Raw genomic sequence first — 21,224 nt, 5'->3', positions numbered from 1 at the left:
TGAGGGTTTGCGGGTGGGTGAGGGTGAGGCTTTGAGGGTGAGTGAGGTGTTGAGGGTGAGTGAGGGTGAGTGAGGGTGAGTAAGAGTGACGGTGAGTGAGGGGCTGAGGGTGAGTGAGAGTGAGGGCGAGTGAGGGCGAGTGAGGGTGAGGGTGAGTGAGGGTGAGTGAGTGTGAGTTAGGGTGAGGGGTTGAGGGTGGGTGAGGGTGAGGGGTTGAGGGTGAGTGAGGATGAGTGAGGGTGAGTGAGGGTGAGTGAGGATGAGTGAGGATGAGTGAGGGTGAGTGAGGGTGAGTGAGGGGTTGAGGGTGAGTGAGGGTGAGTGAGGGTGAGTGAGGGTGAGTGAGGGTGAGTGAGGGTGAGTGAGGGTGAGTGAGGGTGAGTGAGGGTGAGTGAGGGTGAGTGAGGGTGAGGGGGTGAGTGCCTAGTACCAATATTCCGCCACAGTTTGCCCGAGGCATCGGCAGACGCTGTAGGTAATAATAATAAAATAGCCTGCTTTCGGGTGTTCAGAAAGGGGGGGGGGGATTTTGCAATCGGGTATAGCAAAGAGATGGCGGGGATGTAAAGGGCTTGACTGGAACTATGCCAATAGTATGCTACACGTTAAACGCGCTGCTGTCAGACGCTGAAGGTAACGAAAATAGGGTGCATTCAGGTGTTTAGGGGGGGTTGTGTAAATAGAGCATAGCAAAGCGGTGGCAGGGAAGGCAAAGATGGATATGTAGAAGAATCCTAGGACTACTGCAAGACAATCACTGGCAAAGCTAAACTGTCTCGGCTGCCAAATGCTCGAGTACAACTCGGAAATCAGTTTTTTTTTTTAAACACATGCAGTGCCTGAGCGTTACAATCACTGGCAAAGCTAAACCGTCTCGGCTGCCAAATGCTCGAGTACAACTCGGAAATCAGTTTTTTTTTTTAAACACATGCAGTGCCTGAGCGTGTCACCACTGAGGGTGCATGGGGAGGGGGGAGGAGGGAGGAGAAATGCGGAAGTGGTTACGTTTCGAAGAGATATCTCCCTACGGAATTCTACTTGGTGGCCGGATACAGCTGGGCTGTGCCCTCAGCTGGTAAAACTCAAAAACCTTGAAATTATCCTAGATGACAATCTTTCACCATCAAATCAAGTCAATAGCATTACTGCCTCTTGTTTTCGCCCTTTAAAAATCCTACGAAAGATTTTACCTTTCAGGGGGGGCGCTAGAGGCCGCACAACAGCATGGCTGCACATACGGGAGGCTCCTGATGGCCAGACCAGATATCCTACAATTATCCTGCTAATAACTAAAGGTGCAGAATACTAAAGACTCGCCATGTTGTACCTTACGGCCCAGAGCGCACTCAGTCAAAGTCTGGGGCTGAATGCACAAGAATTGTGGAAACGGTAACTGAACCGGTTTTCGCCCGAGCGCTGTGCTGGAGACCCCCGGAGGCACGCAGCGGAGAGGAGCGCTGGGAAAGAAAAGGGTCGGAGAATCGGAAGGAATGCCCCAAACACACGACGTGTGGAAGGAAAGACTGGGAAGGACTCTGGGTATGGCTGACTGTCCGGACTGTGTGAGCGGATGTTTCTGAGACAGCGCGGCTCCCTGGAGGGGTGCCCTTCATGGTGAGACATGGCGGCCACTACCAGAAAATAGTGGACCAGCAATACAGTAGGGAGGAATTGACGTAGAGACCATCGGCGTAGGGCAGAGAGTTCCCATGTGCACAAGGTGACACAAGGGGGGGGGGGGTGCACGTAATACAGCAGCGAGAGACGCCATATATTCAAGACAGCGGTGCTGGCATAGACAGCGAGGTCCAACATGGCAGTCGGACGACTGAGACTGCAAGGCGCCATTTTGAGAAGCGCGGCTGCGGAATAGATCGGGGCAACGGATTGAGGTACTACATCCACCGTGAGTAAGGCAGCACATACTGGGACTGTGAGAGGCCTCGAAACATCTGAGGGTCGGTGCGAGCATTGGGGCCATGGAACGTTGATGAACAAACAGGGGGCGGAGATTCACTATCTTGCATTGGGCACAAGGAGCCCCGAGGCACGTCAGGCATACATGCGGACTGCTGCTCACTTCCACTCGGTACTAGTGAGGAAGAGACTGAGACCGCAGGAGAGTGACATAGCTAGTGACATAGCTAGTACCATAGCCTTACACCCCCCTCCTCACCTCTTCACTGGCTAATGAGCATGATGCCGGGCTAATTGGGACTGGCAGCCATTGCACTTGCAGAGGAGATGTACAACTGCGTGGTAGAGCAACAGCGGAGAGGCCCCCTCCAAAGCGTGGGATACACAAGGAGACTGCAAAGAGGGGAGGGGGGAGGAGAAATGCGACACGGCGGGAAGGGGAGGGGGCGGAGTGGGTAAAATAAACGAGTAAAATAAACCAAAAAAAAAAAAGAAGCCGGAGGGAAGAGAGGGGAGGGGGGAGGAGAAATGCGACACGGCGGGAGGGGAGGGGGCGGAACGGGGGCGGAGAGGGGAGAGAGAGAGTAGGCAAGGGTAAACAAACACGGACGTGCACGCGCCCGTGACTTTTAAGGTCAATGCGCATGCGCATAAGCTTAATGCGCATGCGCATTGACCTTAAAAGTCACGGGCACTGCAAGGAATCGCCACGATTCCTTGCAGTTAGATAAAGAGTCGATGAGCCCCTATAGTCTCGCTTGCTCGATGCGCATGCGCATCGACAGGCGAGACCTAAAAAGGGCATGGGATCTTATCTTCCTTTCTAGCATATAGTCTCATATTTAGTGTGGTTTATGAGCTATAGAATTTTTTTTCCTTAAATCATCTTACCAGCCCGCCTACTGCACGCTGCCATGGCCCCTCTCAATTCTCCAATCCTTGCCATAAAGTTTTGGAAGGGGGGCCCCAACCTCAAATCATTTTGCTTAGGGGGTGCTCAGAGGAAAAAAGTTTGAAGACCTGTGCTGTACACCACACAGGGCCGTTACTGTCCCAAAACAAGGCAAAAGACAAAGGAGTGACACACTGATGCAGAAGAAGACAGAGGAAGGACAGGCCAATACATGTTAGGGGGTGAGACAGATACGCACCTGGCTGTGTGGGTGGGAAGTGCCCATGAACGCTATAGGCCTGCGGCTGGTGAGACAGGTACTGCATGGCCTGGAACGCAGAGGGACCTGTTTGAAAACCAAGAGGTAGAGCCTTTAGAAAACTGCTTTTCTTCATGTATGAAACAATGACTTGTTTCCAAGCTGGGGGGGTGGGGGTCTCCAATAAATTCTTTTGGCTGCAAACAGTTAGCACCAATTTCCTGTTGCTTCTAAATCCATGCAGAATTATGGGGTCTTACATTTTGCCCCTTCATAACTTAAAGGTGTTGCGTGGATACAAACTCAAAACTATTATTTTCTGTCCAGTCTGTACCTCCTAACCCAGAGTACTTCCTATAGTTTGATTCACCTATAGCTATTTTCAAAATGTATGACTATGAACATAATTGGGGCCCATTTAAATTAATGGCTCGACTATGAAAAATTCCTTGATATCGGGATTCCTTTATTCTAGCTTTTATCTGCAAAGTGCTGCAGGTTGTTTCTTGTGCCACCTCAAGTGAAGCGCTCACGTGACAGCCAACAGCAATGGATGATGCCAACGGCTGCTAGAAAAGTTTTTAATGCACAAGAACATTTGGCACAAAATGCCTCCCACTTGGGCCAAACTTTAGGTTCCATGGGCCGTGTTTAATCTTGCCTCCTTTCCTACCCTTTGATCATACAAGAAATAAGGATAGGGACTAAATATGTGATACACTTTCAGGACAAATAGCCAAGTCACTGTTGGTTCTGCAAATCCTAGAAATCTTTCTTGGTTACATTTGTATGTTATGCTTTCACAAGCCAGATGAGGACTAGTGGTATGAGCCACACCAAACAAATTAGATTATTCAGTATAATCCAACCGCACACACCGCGCGCTTCTGTTCACTAACTTCACCTTAGATACTAACAAACTGTCACAATACACAGAACAAGTGAGCTTGCCATAGCCACTCTAACCTCCCCAGAGACCCGTTTTCCCATATGAAGTAGAGACATATGTAAGGCCCAGGTAGTTACCTCGGATTGGCTGACCACTGGCGTAGCTGACCGGCACAGCCTGTCCTGGTGCATAGCCATGTGGAGACTGCCCAACAGAGTAGGGGCTATGGCTGGATTGGCTGGTTTGGTACTGCCCGTGCTCTGGTGTACCTGGGGCAAATCCTGGCTGCCCTTGATAGTGACGAGACTGAAATGAAAAAATGCAGATAATAAATTAAACCTCTTGGAACCAGATAAAGCCATGAAATGTGCTGCAAGTAATGGGATGTTGGCATAATGTAAACAGGAAGGTAAAAGTACAGGCGACTAGCGAAACAAGTGACATGAAGCTTATTTGAATAATAAAGTACTCCAACTAGAAGGAAAAGGTATTAAAACATTCAGATCTGCGTTCCAAAATTTAAGAAGAGCAGAAAGCGAAATCCTCTAACTCAAACCTCATTGGGAGATCAGGGAGCTTCGCATTACCATCATATATAATGATGTGGAAGCAGTAACATGCTGGAGTGGGTCACCAAGCTTGAAGAAGTGATAGGGGCTAGAAGTAGATTTAATGTGAAGAAACCAAACAAGATGTGGAGGAGTCACGTGTGTTGGGATTGCATTAAACACAGGCAGCGAAACAAGGCGTTTCAGAAGAGTGACAGAGAATGGGTGCAATTATGTACCTAGAGTGCGATGGCTTGTTGAAGTTTGATGTATGACCACGTGGGATTTTATATGCAGTGTTATTAAGGGAGAATACATGATTTTTATAGAATATATTGTTCCAAGTCCCTTTAGGGTTCTCAGTTGGACACCTGTTATTTATCACTTTTCCAAATATACAGCCTTCATGATGTGGTCCATAGGAGGAAATTATATATGCAGGAAAAAAATTTACAAAACGCTGGGGAGGAGCGCTTTGCTCTCTGGTAAAATGACATGAGCAGGGAGGGAGAGGAGTGTTGTGTGATAGGACAAGATGTTTTCAGGGAAAATCTGGTCTATTGATTCAGTTAAAAGTGTGCAGTGTGTTACACAGGTAATTTACCAGCTATGTATTGGTTTTATTTATTAAAATAACTTTTTGGGCTTAAGGTGGCCAAACGCATTGAATTCAAAGCATTGTGCAACATGTTCAAGGCCAAATTTGGCCCGGGACCACATTACATTCAGAAACTAGTATCCCCCTGACCATCCAATCCGGCTACTAAATTCCTCGACCCAAGCCCGGTTTGGTGTTCACAAATTTCGACTAACCCGAATGAACGGCCATTCTTTCACCTACCTGCACCCTAAGCTTTGGAACTCGTTACCAGATAACTTAAGAAACTGTAAATAATTTCTCACGTTCCGTAAGATGCTGAAAACGAATGTATGACGTTACAACGAATTCCGTTGCAACGCATGCCTTTTCCACGCATGCGTTACAACGGAATTCATTATCCACGCTTAACCTTTACCTCGAATATACCTTTAACACGCATACATTTACAACGTTTTTCGTTGTAAATGTATGCATGGTGAGGGCATACTCTTGATAAAGGTTATAACTCTCCCCTTAAATGCCCCCTGCCTCCACTCCTTATATTTACCCCTGCCCTTAACCCTTAATTTATATATATTTATTTTACTAAAATGCCCCTTACCTTTTAACTCGCCTTCTCTCCTTCTTCTTTGTTTATGTCGGTCGTACATCGTTGAGAGGAAGCGGAAGTTACTTTCCGTTTCCTCTCTAACGACGTCGATTGCTTCAGCTTCGTCTTTTCAGGTAAGTTTTTTTTTGGGGGGGGGAGACCCCCCCCACAGCCCCCCTTTTTATCCCAACGCTTTATTTTTTTATGGGGGAGACCCCCCAAACCCCCCCCCTTTTTTTTCATTTACCACACATGCCTTTACTACGTATTTTGTAGTAAAGGTATGCGTGGTAAAACCTCTCGTTGTAACCACGCATGCGTTGTAAAGCATGCGTGGTAAAGGATTTCGTGGAAACGGCTTCGTTGTAGAGGCCGTTTCCCGCTGAAAACTTGGTTATTCTGATTTCGTACAGTTGGGACAGCTAATCTGCGACCGTCTTTGCCCGGGAAACCCCTCGGGTAGCTGTACGCACTACAAGTTGCTAATAATCTATACTACTATTATAAAGGAAGAACTTTGAGGCTTTGAGGCGGGTAAACTCGGGAACCACAGCGCCAATCCACACACCCGATACATCGTTGTAATCCTCAGGGTGTGCAGATGGACATAGGCTATATAAAGTCAAAAAATATGTTATATTTAAAAAATTTACATTATAAAAAAAGTAGTCCCCTCAAAGTAGCGCCGGCCGCGACCTGCGTGCTGACGTCACGAGCGCGGGGAGGTGCGGCGTCCAGGAGCTCGAGGAGGAGCGGCGGACATGGCGCGGGGGAGGAGCGGTGACGAGCGGCAGACATGGCGCGGGGGAGGAGGTGAGGAGAAGCGGACCGGCGGGAGGAGCGGTGACGAGCGGTGAAATGAGAAGCGGCGGTTGAGGTAAGGCTCCGGGGGACAATGTCGGGCAGGCGGGGGTCGGGGCAGGCGGGGGACGGGGACTTACACCAAAACAGAAGGAGGAGCGGTGAACTGAGGAGCGGCGGCTGAGGTAAGGCTCCGGGGGACAATGCGGGGCAGGCGGGGGTTGGGGAAGCCTGATTGCTCCCGGACAAGGTCGGGACGGGCTGCTAATAATAATAATAATAATAATAATAATAGCATGGCCAGGGAGTTGGACAGCCTGGTGGGGCGGGTGAGAGGTGTGCCAGCTGTGCTTTACATATGCAGGGAGCGGTACAACGTGCTGGGAAGAAGTGATGCGTGGTAGCAGTGAATTTCAATGGTGAACAGCAACACAAGCGGTCGTGAAGGAGTGCTGTGTATTACAAATGAAATTACTTGTGAATGGAGTGAGAAAAGCTATTGAGTAAGAATGACACTAGAAGTGAAATGAGCGGCGCATACTGTAACATTTTGTTGAGGTGTGGAATGTGATGGGATTGCAGCTGGGAGACACGCTTTAAGAGAAATAACACATATTGGGTGTCAACAAGGTAAGGAATGAAATTACCGCCATGACTTGCGATCCAAACATCTGCTTGGCTCGATCTGACATGAGAGTGGCTGGACGGTTGTGTCCCCCGGGGCTTCCTGTTAAAAAGACATAATTCTCAATGAATTGTCCATAGTGGTCACAGACAAGCCCTTCATCCAGCTGCTCTGCTGCTGCGCACATTGCCACATTCTGCCAATATTACAATCCCTTAATAGACACCACCATAATCTCTACCAACACCATGTAATGTCAATATGAACCTTTCACTGCCAAATACCATGAACATCTCACCAGGAGGCGACAGAGACTCTACGAAGACACTTTCTAACACACCAGAGCCCCTGGTATTGACCGGCAATGTAAACACAGTACAACACATGGGGCACCCTGGTGGGATGGAATATTCAGCAGAACCTGTAGCAAAACCCACCCAAACGCCAACAAGCCAGTACTGAAAATCCACTAACAGGATCAAAAGCAACCAGAAAGCATTTTTACAAACCACCCACACCCACACCCAACCCCTGCAGGAACGCCAGTCCAGATAACAAGGCCCGAACCAATTGAAGGAAGAATATGAGATCCAGGAGATAGGACAATCAGCAACCTAGAAGGTAAAAGAGACAAACAAGCCACACAGGAATTAAAGCAATAACCAGCGCTCAGGATGACAGCCACATTCAGGGGATCCACCTTCCAATTACAGTGGGGGGTTCTGGATAGATACAACAGAGAAGAAGAACAGAGCATAATGGTCTACACAATATCCTTGCCCTTTAGCCTCGAGAGAAGCAGAAAAGCAGTGTTCTGGTCTTCAAAACAACATGTATCTAGACTATCGTATAAGGTAATGGGTGAGCACTAGAAAACACAATGGATGGCCTAAAGGATTCATTTTGTTAAAGGTTTATCTAGGTAAGTTGTACTATCAATTACGGCTAGCACGTTTGCTTCTTTGGGTATTTTTTTGTACATTATCGGGTTATTGAGTAAGAGAAATAAATACCATCTAAAATATTGTGTTGGTTGCACAATTTATTCTACTCCGTTTCTTATCATAGTTGTCAATCACTGTTAATACGTTAATCAATAAGTAAAACAAGATTTAAGTATTGTGCCCCCTCTTTCATTTAACACAACTAGGCAGCATATTAAACAAAAGTTATTTAAAAAATATTCTCTTGAAGACCTCCCCATGGACTTAATTTAAATATTATCTGCAACACAAATTTTGTAAAGAAATTATTTTCCTAGTAGAACTACTTGAAAGCACAAGTATCATTGTAGGTCATTAAATACACCATTAAATACAGGAACAGTCATTCACATTAATGCCATTAGGCTGCTGTGAAAAAGGATTAGAAAGCATTTAAGCCACAAATGCAATATCTGAGATTCCCCACAGTCTTAATTGATGGCACTCTTTGCTTAGCTAATACATAATGGACAGGGAGCTGCAAATGCACAGACCTGTGTGTGTATGCCCAGTTAGTCTTGTACAGGCAACGGAGGAAACCAATTGAAAAATAGAGCACCAGCTACTTCACATTGGCATGAAGGGAATGGTTGCCATCTTGGACCAATGCAAGTCTCCTTCCAATCAAAGAGCCAGTATTTCCAGAGAAGAAACTCTGGGGGGAGTGCAACTAGCAGTCGTCAAAACCGACAGAAAATGCATCATCTACAAAGCCATCATGTCTGGCACCCTGGCTATTTGGCAGACAAGTGCAACATCTGCAGTAGCTCTTGGAGCCCTGAAACTGGCATCAATCCTCCATTACTGAAAAAGCCAAATCTAGATACAATGGATCCCAATAACTATCGTCTCATCTCAAGGCTCCCACTCCCAGCTAAACTTATTGAAAAAATGATGAACCATCAACTCAGTGAGTTTCTGGGGACAACTCGTGCCCTGGACCCCTCCCAACACGGGTTCAGATTGGGTCATAGCACAGAGTCTGCCCTATTAAAGGCAACCGAGGAAATTAGAGGAGTAATGGACCTGGGGGGTAGAGCTGCACTGGTCTCCTCAGCCTTCGATACGGTGAATCATGGAATTCTGATGCACCGGTTGAAGGACTGTGGGGTGCAGGGGGATCTCTTGAATGTGTCTGACTAATCGGGAACAGAGTGTGGCAATGGGAGAGTATGTATCTAAACCTTTCACTCTACCATGTGGAGTCCCTCAGGGATCCTCCCTAAGCCCCACTCCGTTCAATATAAATGTCACCTCCCTGGCCCCGATTATTAAGTCCTTCGGCTTTAATCTGACCTCCTACACAGACGATACTCAAATTTTGGTATCAGTGCTGCCAGGGAGAGAAGAGGGAGCGGCCTTACAATTCCAGGAATGCATGTTGGCTGTGGGCAGGTGGATGGGTGAAAATTGCCTGAAACTGAACACTGCCAAAACTGGTCATTGTATTTGGTGTAAGTTATGATTTTTGGAGCCCGCAATGGTGACCAGAAGAGATGGGTGCACCCCCTTCCTGTGGCAATGGCGAAGAAGTTAGGGGTTCTAATAGATGACCATTTAGGCCCCAGGTCAGTGCCCTAACATCCTCTATTTATTTTCTTTTGAAAATGTTGCGGAAGATACTCCTTTTCCTCCCTGAAAGCAGTAAAAAGACAGTTGTTACTGCCCTGGTCTTACCCCGGATGGATTATTGTACTAGCCTTCTGCTAAATGCCCAACAGGGGCTTCTTAACAAGTTGCAGGTGCTGCAAAATGCAGCAGCCAGACTCCTGACGGGCATTCCGAAGTATGTATCTGTGTCGTGGGAATTTAGGAAATTACACTGGCTGCTGGTGCGGAAGCGGATTGCTTTTAAGGCCTTGTGTCTGGTCTTTAAGGCCCTCCAAGGCTCCGGACCGGCCTGTCTGAAAGATCATTTTCAATGGTATAATCCCCTCCGACAGCTAAGATCATAGAGTTTGAGATTGGTCATTGTGCCTCGCATAAGGAAAGCTCGTTGGGGGGTGGGGGTAGGAGTTTTGTGCTGGGGGCTTGGAATGCCTTGCCCTTTGCTTTGAGGAACACAACTGATCTTATGACATTCAGGAAGGGCATCAAGACCTGGTTGTTTACACAGTAATCCCGTCGGTGCATTCCCTTTTTTTGTATTTCATTAGCGCCAGGACACCTCCGGGTAACAGTGCGCTCTATAAATGCCTAAATAAATAAAATAACATAAATAAAGTCAGGATACCATCAGACTGGAGATAAAGTGAAAAATGTAGAAATGGGGTAACAGGCCTTTTCCCTCTATGCACCCAGTACATGAAACAAACTTGATGTGTCCCTAAGGAACCCCCTAACCCTGCTTCACTTTAGAATAAAGCTGAAGATACACCTCTAAGAATACTACGTCAAGACACATTAACAGTTCACATCTGCTCTCAGGACCTAGCTATTTCTCCAATTGTTAATTGACTGTATCTTTGCTTCTGACCCAGTACAGCACTCCACTGTCTTTCGGTTAGCTTTATGCTACGCAAACACCCCATGCACACATGCCGCTCACCACCTAGCATCACCTTAGGTCCCAGGTAACAGTCTCTCAGTTCACAAGAGAATTAACGAGTGAGGCGCCCAAAGTCCCATACTTACTGTTGGGAGGACACAGGGAGCTGGTTTCCCTGCATGACAACAGTGATACTTGCAAGTGTTGTGGCAAGAACCGTAAAGAGCAATTCTATATCATACATTCAAACTAGATCGATGAACCAGCAGCCCCCCTTGCCCCTCTTACCCCTCTTACCCCCAGGCCCAAAAAGTTTTGAGACCTTAACAGGTGATACCCAGAGCATGGTATGTTCCTTTAAAATGATAAAAACAGCAGTTCTTCATCATGTGTAGAGTCACAACATGAAGTGAAATGCACATTTCTTACTGCTAATAACCAGTTTTAGTGCAAGAAAGGCACTGAGGGTTGTTGGATCGAGAAAGGAATTACGATTGGGAACACTTTTAGGAATAAGCTTTTTCAGTGACAGGTGTCAAGAGAGATTATTGAAATCGGTGAAATCAGTGAGGAGATTTCCAAATTGGAGATAGTCATAGAAAAAAACCAAGGTGGGACTTACCAGTGCATTTTAATTGGCAGCAAAGACTGAGTACACTTCAAGGAAGTATGAAGTAATTTATTGTACACAAAATTCACCCAGGCCTAGTGCTCTGCTCAATTCAGGCAAAAGAACAAAAATAATATGGTTAGCAACCTCATTGGCGGATATATCTGCACAATAATCAGTGGTTCATTGTCTCATCGCTTGTTGAATGCAGCCATAAGGGATAGGTCTTGCACACATCAATGGCAATTTACATTGGGAGCTCAAAGTCCTGAAAAACTTTGAAAATTGGAAGTGGTAGAGGAAGTTTAGGCAGAACACGAAAGTGAACACATTCAATTATGAAGGACAAGGCACTTGAAGAGTAGGGTTTTCTACCAATTTAGAGAGTTCCCCACTAAAACAAAGAAGCATAAAATGTGACAGACCGTAATGTCTAATGTTTCAAGAACTCCAACGAATTTCATCCAAAGAGATCAGGCACAAACACAAAGGTGGCAGACCTGTGTCCCAAAAATTGCCAGATTGCCTTATACACTTGTTTTCATGAGAGACACTAAAAGGTAAATGTGTACAACTACAATATTGCGGTAAGCAGAATTACAAAAAAACATACAAACAAAAACAAAATTATTGAGACCATCTTGAATGTAAACATTGCTTTGATTGGACCGTGCCTGATGCTGAAGGGTCTCATTAGAATGGTTAAGAGAAGCATAGAGCATCAGCTTCTTCTTGGTTACAGAGTTCTGGATAGATTTACAAGCGAAAAACTAAATTATGTTGTTAAAAACTAGACGCTTCCTTCAGTAAGGAGTACTTCTGAAATGCTGTCAGTTATTCTGATCACCAACTGTGCTGAGCAGATCTACTTTAACATCCAAACAAAACAATGTCCAGATTATTCAAGGGATCATATTAAAGCAAACTGTTCAGCGATGCCCCATGTGCTTTCACACTTGTTTCAGTCTAGATTCAGACCTCAAAGTCACAATGAAGCTGGTGCACTTTTAAGTACTGAATAATATGAGAGTCATCCACATTTCACCCTATATCACGAAAAACGTCATGATCATCACCATCATGTCTGCTAGGATGGAGATAGAGGGACAAGGCTGGAATGGTTCTCCTCCTCCTGGTCATTCAGAACCAAATTTCTTTTGAAACAATGAGTGCCTTCATGACCAACCAGTTATCCACATTTATTCATTCTCTACTTGAAGCCACTAGGCACAATGATCCAGGAAACTGAATCAGCATACATCAGGGTGCTGCTGGCGGACTACTTTCTCAAACAGCCCCCATCCCAGTGCATCTAACAATCCTCAAAGTCATCCCAAACAAACTCGAGGAATGCCTTCTACCCCAATCTAAAAACACAGCAAAAACAAGAGTTCCTTCCATCTTACTCTGCACAGCCCCCTACCCGTACAAATCTGGAATTAGCAACTTTTCTTGGTATATCCAAACAACTGCCCCATTGTCACAGTCATTCAGCTTCGCCATGGACAAGAACATATCCATGGTACTTTGTTGTAATTTCTCTCTTCTATTTCTTCTTCCTATTCTACACTTCCTCTCCACTCCTTTTTTTGCCTATTCTAATTCCCTCTCCCTTGGAAGCTTCCGTTCCACCCCTCCACTTTACTTTGAATGTTCCTTATGTCAACATTCTATTGTAAGCTTCAGAGTCAAACTGCCGTTGTGGTGGGCGATGGATGTCGACAAATCTCTTAAACTTACCTCGTTTCATCTTCTTTATTTCAATGGCGACGATTTTGTTGTGAGGAGGACAACGGAGTTGACATCCCCTCCGAAGTGTCGCCCATTGGTTCCGTGTGCGTCTTGTTGCTGCATCTTCACCAGCGATTTGCTTTGAGTGGGATCTTTCCGTCAAACTAAAGAAGCACTGTGTAGTGTCTAAATATTACTGCAGTGCACTCATCAAGGCAGAATGGGCTGTCCCAGGCCTTGTTTCTTGCAAGCTCGTCTGTACGCCCTGGTAGTCAAAAGGAGGAAGCAATTGACGCATTACCGGCCCTAAGGATTTCCTGTTCAGGGCACAACCTTGATCTGGGCGGAGTTGCATTTTCGAATTACCGGTGGTTAAAGCACTACATTTGCTGTGTCTTTGTCGAAGATAAGTCATAGAAATGCCCTCAAGAGGAGTCCCTTGTGTAAGCCAGTACTTAGTGTCAAGAATCCTGAGGTGAGCACTCATCGTTAAACGGTGAGGTGGGTGATAGGATTTTAACTATTCTTACAGCGATTTCAGCGTGACCTTCGTGCAAGGAAATTCCTTAAGGGAAAGCGCTTCTGTCAAACGGGTGGAATCGAAGAACAGGAGTAAACCTCTTAACCCAGTTGAGACCCGGGTAGAGTATATAACAATAGAACAAGGTCTCAGCCGGAAATCATTTAGAGAAGGTCAATTGTAAAAATAAGTACAAATTACATAAAGATGGAAGAGAGGGGAGACCACACCAACGACATCCATATTTCATGAAACTTTGGTGTGGTCTCCCCTCTCTCGCATCTTTATATGATTTTTACTCTTTTTTTTTACAATTTACCTTCTCCAAATGATTTCCGGCTGAGACATTGCTCTGTCAAATGCGTGGCGTCTGGTGGCAGTTATTAATGACAGTTACCATCGTGTGCGAGATGAATTCTCCTTAAAGGAGAGCGCTCCAGTCAATCGGTTGGCGTTTAGTGGCAGTTATTTACTACAGTTACAATTGGTGTGTGAATAGATAGCTAGGCTGTGTTCCATTCATCCAAAATAGTGTTCAGCATCAAGTGGAGGAACTATTTTGGCTAATATTGAATAACTTTAAGAAAAGCATTGGAGTTTCAATAACATGGACATAATGTTTCCCTTTTTGACATTATATTGGATATTTTTTTTCCTCAATGCTATGTTATATCTCAACTACAGATAGTCTTTTATTAACTTATTTCCACAGGGTGCTCAACCTTTTAGGAAGGAATTTTTTAGTTTTTGTTTATGTTCCACATCTTACATTAATAACTTTGCAATGTCACAGATTTGTAATTATTCAGTTTGTATTTTACTTAAACTAGGAAGTTAGAATTTCAACATGGCAGCAGTTAGCATGAATCAACCTTCAACCTTTCTGTCATATGCAGTAAAACCAATTGTAGCGTGGAAAAATTGGATAACTGTTTGAAACATATTTAATTGCCATATGTGCCAATGGATTCTCTGCAATAAGGAAACATAATATTACACAGTTTAGGTGAGGAAGGTAGGAAGGTTTTTGACAGTCTTCCAGATTTAGGAGAGGATTAGGAAGGTTTTGAAGAGATGGATGCCTATTCTTCACTATTGGAAAGTTAGAATTACAGTTTGACAGAGAGACATAAATTCTTTGTCAAGAGTCAGGGAAAGGATTAAAAAGTAGGGAACTTTATAGCCATACGAAGAGATTTGGCCAACACATTCAAATTCAATGAATTAACTGATTCGCTCATTCGTGATCAACCGGTACGTTGTAGTAACAAACATATGCAAGAAAAGTTGTAAGTTGGTAATCCTGAACATAAAAATGCCATAGATATTGTGAATTGTTGAACACACATCTGAATGCATTAAAGAGATGAATGTGACAACCGAACAAGGTGCAAATGAAATCTCAAGCGAATTTGGAAATGTATGTGCTATTAAGAGCCAAAAGAAGAGTGATGTGTATAAGGAGCCTAATAAGGAAAGATACAGTTCTGAACATAGACTAGAGGGTTTTAGGTGTGGTAGTACTGGGCATTTAGCGAATAATATTCATTGTTTAGCCAGAACAGCCATGTGCTGGAAATGTAACCACAAAGGACACTTTGCGTATGTATGCAAAGATACCACAGAGGTGCTTCAAGTAACAGTGAAGGGAAACTATGAAGTACACATGGTTGATCTCCTTAAGTGTGAGACTGGGTTAGACGCACAAATAATTGAAGTTTTTGCAGATTCTTGCTCACCTTTTACTTTCATTGACAGTGAAACTTACCATGCTAATTTTGGAGATGATCTCTCCTCCTTCAAAGAACCCAATGTGAATCTGGTTGGGTACAACAAAGACCCCATACCCTTGGAAGTGAAATGGAGTTCCAATATTTGTCCAGGAGACAGTGCATGACAACAAACGATAACTTGCTGGACATAATATTACACAATCTCTACCACTTATTCTATTCTAGAAGATTGCCTAGCCTGTACTGTCTGGACTCTGTATTAATAAGAGCAAGACTCAGATCTTCCCGGTGAGGCCTGTGCTGAATAGACCAGTGGGAATACGAGAGAGACTAACCTGGTCGCCATATACACCTTCAAATACCTAGGTATTCACATATTTCATGACCAGCAAGATTTATTGGAGGGAAATCTGGGAAAAGCTGCCCGTGCCTAAAGGTCAAATGTGGCCTTCTGGCAGACTTTCAGGCTTGCGGGCAAGGCTAGTATAGCACTCTCCAAAACGGTTATCTTACCAAGATTACTGTATTACTTTGTGAATCTTCCAGGTAAAGTCCCCAAGACATGGTTCAAAGAGATAGACACCCAACTAAGAGAACTGATGGCAGGAGACACAGGGTGTCCCTTATGACATTAAGACAGCCATTGACTTTGGGGTGTGGGGGAGGGGCCTGGGAGCACCTGACTTTGAAGCGCATCATCTGGCAATGCAACTCCAGTGGCTAACAATGGCTGGAGGGTCTGGGACAGGAGACACTGGCATTACCTGTGAAACCACCACGCGAGACGTTAATGCCCAGAATGTTACAACTCAAATACAAGATAGAACACATGGGAGTGTTGTTGGAGGTGGCCCTGAAATGTTGGAATAGATGACTAAAAAGGGGAACGGAGCTCCCCTATACTCCCGGACCTGCGCTTGATAAGCCTTCCTCAAGTTCGGGGAACAGAGGCACCCTCATACGTGGTCAACTGAAAGAATGGGAGGAGACTGGGGTGACTACAGTTTGAGACTGCTACCAAGACGGAGAGCTCTCTCTGAATTCTTAGAGTATCACGAATTAGGCCTGGGACAAATCTTGAATTCCCATGTAGTTAGAGGGGCTATGACGGCGCTCTGGGGTAGAGACACTCAGGGACCTGACACACACCCCGTGCTTCAGGCAATGGTTACGTTGGGTACTGCCAGACACCTGGTTAAATGGTTGTACCGGGCAACAATGGACACAGCGAAAACATCATTCACACACCTGCAGGAGAAATGGGGGGGGGCTGGTCTGCAGACCTTTGACATGGAATGGAAGAAATCCCTAGAGAGCATTAAGAAAATATCCGGGAACTCTAACTTATAACTAATACAATTTAATATTCTTCACATAACATCTCACAACCACACAGGCTAAATGTTCTATATATATGGCACGACAGACGGAAAGTTCCCCAGATGTGTTTCTCACATATACTGTGAAACAGTTCAGACCTACAGGGTTACTGGAGGAAGATAATCAAGACCCTCAATAGAGTGTTAGCGCGAATGTTGAGGTGCGTCCCAAAGTCTGTCTGCTTGGGCTTTTCCTTAGGCCAAACGCCCAAATGATTGGCCACAGGTTTGTGGATTTAGCATTAATACTGGCCAAAAGGCAAATAGCGAGCAGATGGCGAGCAACAAATGGCCCCAAGGTCCTGATCTGGGAGGCAGAGGTCTGAACATGGGCCAGGGCCGAGAAAAGAGTACTGACAAGAGAGGACAAGATAATTAAATGGTGCATGCCCCTCGCAGAATCCTGGGCGTAAATACTGCAGGCTTGGGAATCAATGTAATCTGGGGAAGCAGAGGGCGACAGGGAAAGCAGTGATATGAGTAGAATATAAAAGAATACATAGAAAGTTACATGGACCCCTGCCTGAGCTTGCACCTTTCAGTACCCCCCCCTCCTTGTCCTCCCGTCCATACAGAATAGAACTGAAAAATGTGTGTAATAGTAGGTAAGGCAGAACAGCATGAGAAGGGGCTCCAGGGAAAGCTGCAGATTGTGGGTATATAAGTTTGTTTTATTTTTCGCTTTCCTTTAGTTAAGAAACATAGAAAAGGAATATCTTTTTACGCATACGAAGATCAGAGGACACTACATGCCCCACACCAAAGGCTCCCTTTAATAAAGAATGTGAGATCTTTTATATCAGTAATTATCTAAAGTAAGACTAGATCACTTTAGACCGAGACACACAGGGTAACAAAATAAGACTGTTGACCCATGCCCGTTAAAAGCCTTTATCTTTTCAATCGGTACAGCAATAGAATAAATAACTATGTATGTACAATGGATAAAATATTGTATGATTTTCAATGCACAAAATGCTAATAAAAACAAAAAACAGATTGCCTAGCCTGTGGCTTCTCTTGTAAGAAAGATTCTGGTTCTCTACACATTTTGTCAATAGTGACAGTGTGCCAAAACACACGTAACCAAATCTGAACATTTCCCTTGTAATATCCAGTTAAATACCGGAAGACAATGCACCACGAACTTGAACTCTGCATTTTAGGGAGCAAAGTGCTTACCTATTATGGGGAAGGGTTCTGGCACAAAAAAAAAATAACTGTCCATAACCTGCACATATTTCCCTTCACACACTGAAGTAACCACCCAGATTACCTTTTCAATATCTCCTAATAACTGATCAAAGCTGCCTTTTTCAATGTCCGCGGGTCAAAGCCATGGATTGTTTAAGTTACTCTGGGGCGGATTATGATGGTGATTGGACGAGCGTCCGACCGCTATCGCTGCTGGAACAGGACTGGCTGACAAAGTCGGAGGTCCCACCTGCCAAATTACAATCCATCCACCGTGGAGGTGGTCAGAAACATGCCTCTTTATTTATTTATTTTGGAATTTTATAAAGCGCTTAGTTACGCTCTCCGGCGTGTCCCTGCGCTGAGAGTGAGGATGTGGAAGAGTGGGAAGTTAGGGCAGTGCTAGACGAAAAAGGTAGGTTTTGGGGGCTCTGCGGAATTTAGCCTCAGAGGGTTAAAGGCGTAATTCAGTTGGGAGCAGGTTCCAGTTCTTGGCCGCGAGGAGTCTAAACGATCTGCCCCCCATACGAGCTTTACGGATTTTGGGGACAGCAGCCAGACCAGTGCCAGAGGATCTAAGCATCCGCTCTGGTTTATAAGGGGTGATGAGACAGTTGAGGGGGGCGGGTGCCCTACCTCCAAAGATGCGATGGCATATGTATAAAGCTTTGAATTTAATCCTTTCAAGGATCGTCAGCCAGTGAAGGGACTTTAGAGCAGCTTGAGAGGATGTTCTCTTGGGGAGCCTTAGCACCAGCCGGGCTGTGGCATTTTGCAATACTTGGAGACGGTTGAGACTTCTGGCCTCTTTGCATTGAGGCTTGTGCTGCGGACCGCAAAACGGCCACAGCACAAGCCCCAATGCCAAAAGGCATGTTTGGAAACATCCCTGCAACCTGTGCTGGCACCATGCTGTGCCTGCCACATGATAAGGGATGTTTAGGGAGCATCACAGGTTCCCCCCAGGGCCCATAGTGGAGGGCCTCTAGGGACAGGGGCCATGCTAGAGGCCCCCCCCCCCAAAAAAAAAACTTTCTGCAGACTTGTTCCTCTCAGAAGAACAGGGGTGAAATTGCTGGTGGATCATAATACCCATGGCAGTGCCTGAGAAGGCACATCCTCCATTGTGGGGAATGAGATAAGACCACCCACCCGAGGGGGTCCTTGAGCCCATCGGAAGTGGTCGGTCGCTGGGCCAATGCAGTCCAACAGACTGCACCGTAATGTGGCAGTCTGACCAGGGTTAGAGATGTTGGTGGGACTGACCCCGGCGGGATGTTGGTGTCAGGCCCACTGAAATCATAAATGGCCCCCAAGTCTGGGTGATAGAGTAAGAGGAAATCTCGTTTCCATGGCAATTTATACAGGTAAACAGTACTGTAAGGCATCCATAAGATCTCTCTCTGCTTTCTCTGATAGCCAATGAAGTTGAATATCATTTGGTCCAATTGATTTATCCAGTTCCTAAATAACTGTGCTATGCAGACATTTTGACTCAAGCCATTTCCTCTAAATGTAAATCCTTTTTCTACATTTTAGCTGTGAAAGAGGAGAGGATGTTAATTGTTATCAATCAACATCACTTAGTTAAGACTCAGTTTTCACCTTAGGCAATTGTTTACCAAACTATAATTACTCAAAAGTATTTCACACGTCTCTGATAAGATCCAATGGTCCTAGATTTGTTAAAAACACTGTACATATGATAAGGCACAAGACAAAAAGATATTTAAATAGAGGACAGGTAAATTGTAAGGAATGGCATTTTTACTTTAAAATATTTCCTCTCCAAGCCGACACCAACAAAAAGATCAGATTAGTTGGCTTAAAAATTGTGTTCTACAGAAAACCATGGATACGGAGTCCTGTAAAATCACATCAGCAGTAAGAGGATATACATTTTTCTTCATATTTTAACTAAATGCTCAAGCTGTAATTTTCTACTTACCTTGCATATTAATAAGATGAGTTCCTGTGTGCACTGCCATACTCTGCTGATACGCAGCTGATGTCAATGTGGACATGTCACTGAAAAAGGAAACGGTTCATGGTTAAACCCAAGATTAAGGAGCCAGACTGAGCACAAGATGGCTGCCCCAGAACAGAGAAGGTCCACTTGTGAAAGTAACAAGTGAACACAGGGAGCCTGGAAGTTTAAATAACATAATGCTGCACTCCAACAACTGCTTTGCTTATGCATAGTGGAGAAAGAGCAACAACAGACATACACAAACAAGCACAAACATGTGCACACACAAGCATGCTCTTTCTCCCAATCTATTCAGTTCCTCTATGCAATCGCCCCCATTCTGCTCTTCAGCAGTTCTTCCTCTCACTTCTGCTCCTTGCGCCGTCGCTTCTCCTCCTCGTGGAGAACCTTCTTAAGCTGCAAGAACAGTTGATGCTTCTCCTCCTGCAGAGCAGTAAGCTTCAGCTGCAGTTTTTGGACCTGTGAAAGAGAGGGGGACAGTCAGATGCAGACTGCACAGTGTGATAATGGTGACTAAACAAAGACAATGCGAAAGAAGCAGTCGAGCTGGACAGTGAGGATTCAATGTTTTTTTTGGGAGGGGCTGTGGAAGGTGTTAGAAGAGGAATTCAATACAGGATGTGTGCCCAGAATGGAGTGAAAGTAGGGAAACAGTGAGGTTTGTGGCCTTCGTCGTAAAGTGCTCCCATATTCACAATACGCGTGCAGTAGGTTTTACCTGCTCCTTCGTTTCCTCCAGTGACATTCGCTCCTCCAGCTCTTTTTTGCGTCGGCGTTCCTGCTCTTCCCGCATTTTCTGTTCCATCATCTTATCCACCTCTTCCTCCTCTGAGAAGAAAGAGGTGCCAGTCAGAGGTTTTATCGGGGACATATTAAAATCAGAAGATGGTAACAGAAAAAATGTTTCCCCAACGAAGAACAAGGAGGTTTTAATGAGACATGACCTGAAAAGACTCAGAGACAACAACAGGGAAGGTGGTCAACTAGGAATGGTAAGGAAGAGCCTCGCCGGATGCCTCCTATGGAGGCTGTAAAAAGACAGGGGGCACACACTCCGCATAATGAATCTTCATTAGGAATAGGTGTAGGGTATTAAGAGACAGTGGCAGAGGACTCCGTGATGGGGATAGATGCCCTACTGATGTTACTGAAAAATGTAACTGTGGAGTGCAGCCTGGAAGGGGGCAAAGAACCAAAAGAGAGACTGTGCACCAGATTCATACTGAGGGCTAGAGAGAACTGTGCTTGGCTGTCTTCACTCTTGGAGTGGCAGGGGGACCAGCAGATATGAATGCACCCAAACTGTGAGAGACCCTTCAGGGGACTGTACATCAGATTTAATCTAGCCGCTCTTCAACCTCATGCCCTGGTGTGCTCATAAAACCGCCACAGATAATGCTATAGCAACGTATAGTAGTTTGAGCACCCCTTACCATACCAACATCACTGCATACTCTCTCTCTCCATGCTCACAT

At 45.2% G+C, this 21,224-nt stretch overlaps 1 protein-coding gene across 3 annotated transcripts in view; it reads right to left on the bottom strand.

Moving 5' to 3' along the window:
* Positions 1-21,224, bottom strand: part of GPS2 (G protein pathway suppressor 2) — a 52,583-nt gene that overhangs the window by 12,908 nt on the left and 18,451 nt on the right. For all 3 annotated transcript variants that reach the window (XM_086946093.1, XM_086946094.1, XM_086946095.1), the window contains exons 3-8: positions 20,468-20,577; positions 20,096-20,208; positions 19,708-19,787; positions 7,144-7,223; positions 4,095-4,263; positions 3,069-3,155 (exon numbers count right to left, since the gene is read on the bottom strand). In XM_086946093.1, the coding sequence (XP_086802219.1) occupies positions 3,069-3,155; positions 4,095-4,263; positions 7,144-7,223; positions 19,708-19,787; positions 20,096-20,208; positions 20,468-20,577 (639 nt within the window). The remainder of the gene's footprint in view (positions 1-3,068; positions 3,156-4,094; positions 4,264-7,143; positions 7,224-19,707; positions 19,788-20,095; positions 20,209-20,467; positions 20,578-21,224) is intronic.

The sequence above is a fragment of the Lissotriton vulgaris genome, chromosome 12 (assembly GCF_964263255.1).
Source record: "Lissotriton vulgaris chromosome 12, aLisVul1.2, whole genome shotgun sequence".
Lineage (NCBI taxonomy): Eukaryota > Metazoa > Chordata > Amphibia > Caudata > Salamandridae > Lissotriton > Lissotriton vulgaris.
Note: the sequence above shows the minus strand (reverse complement) of the source record. Positions and strands in the feature narration are given on the sequence as shown.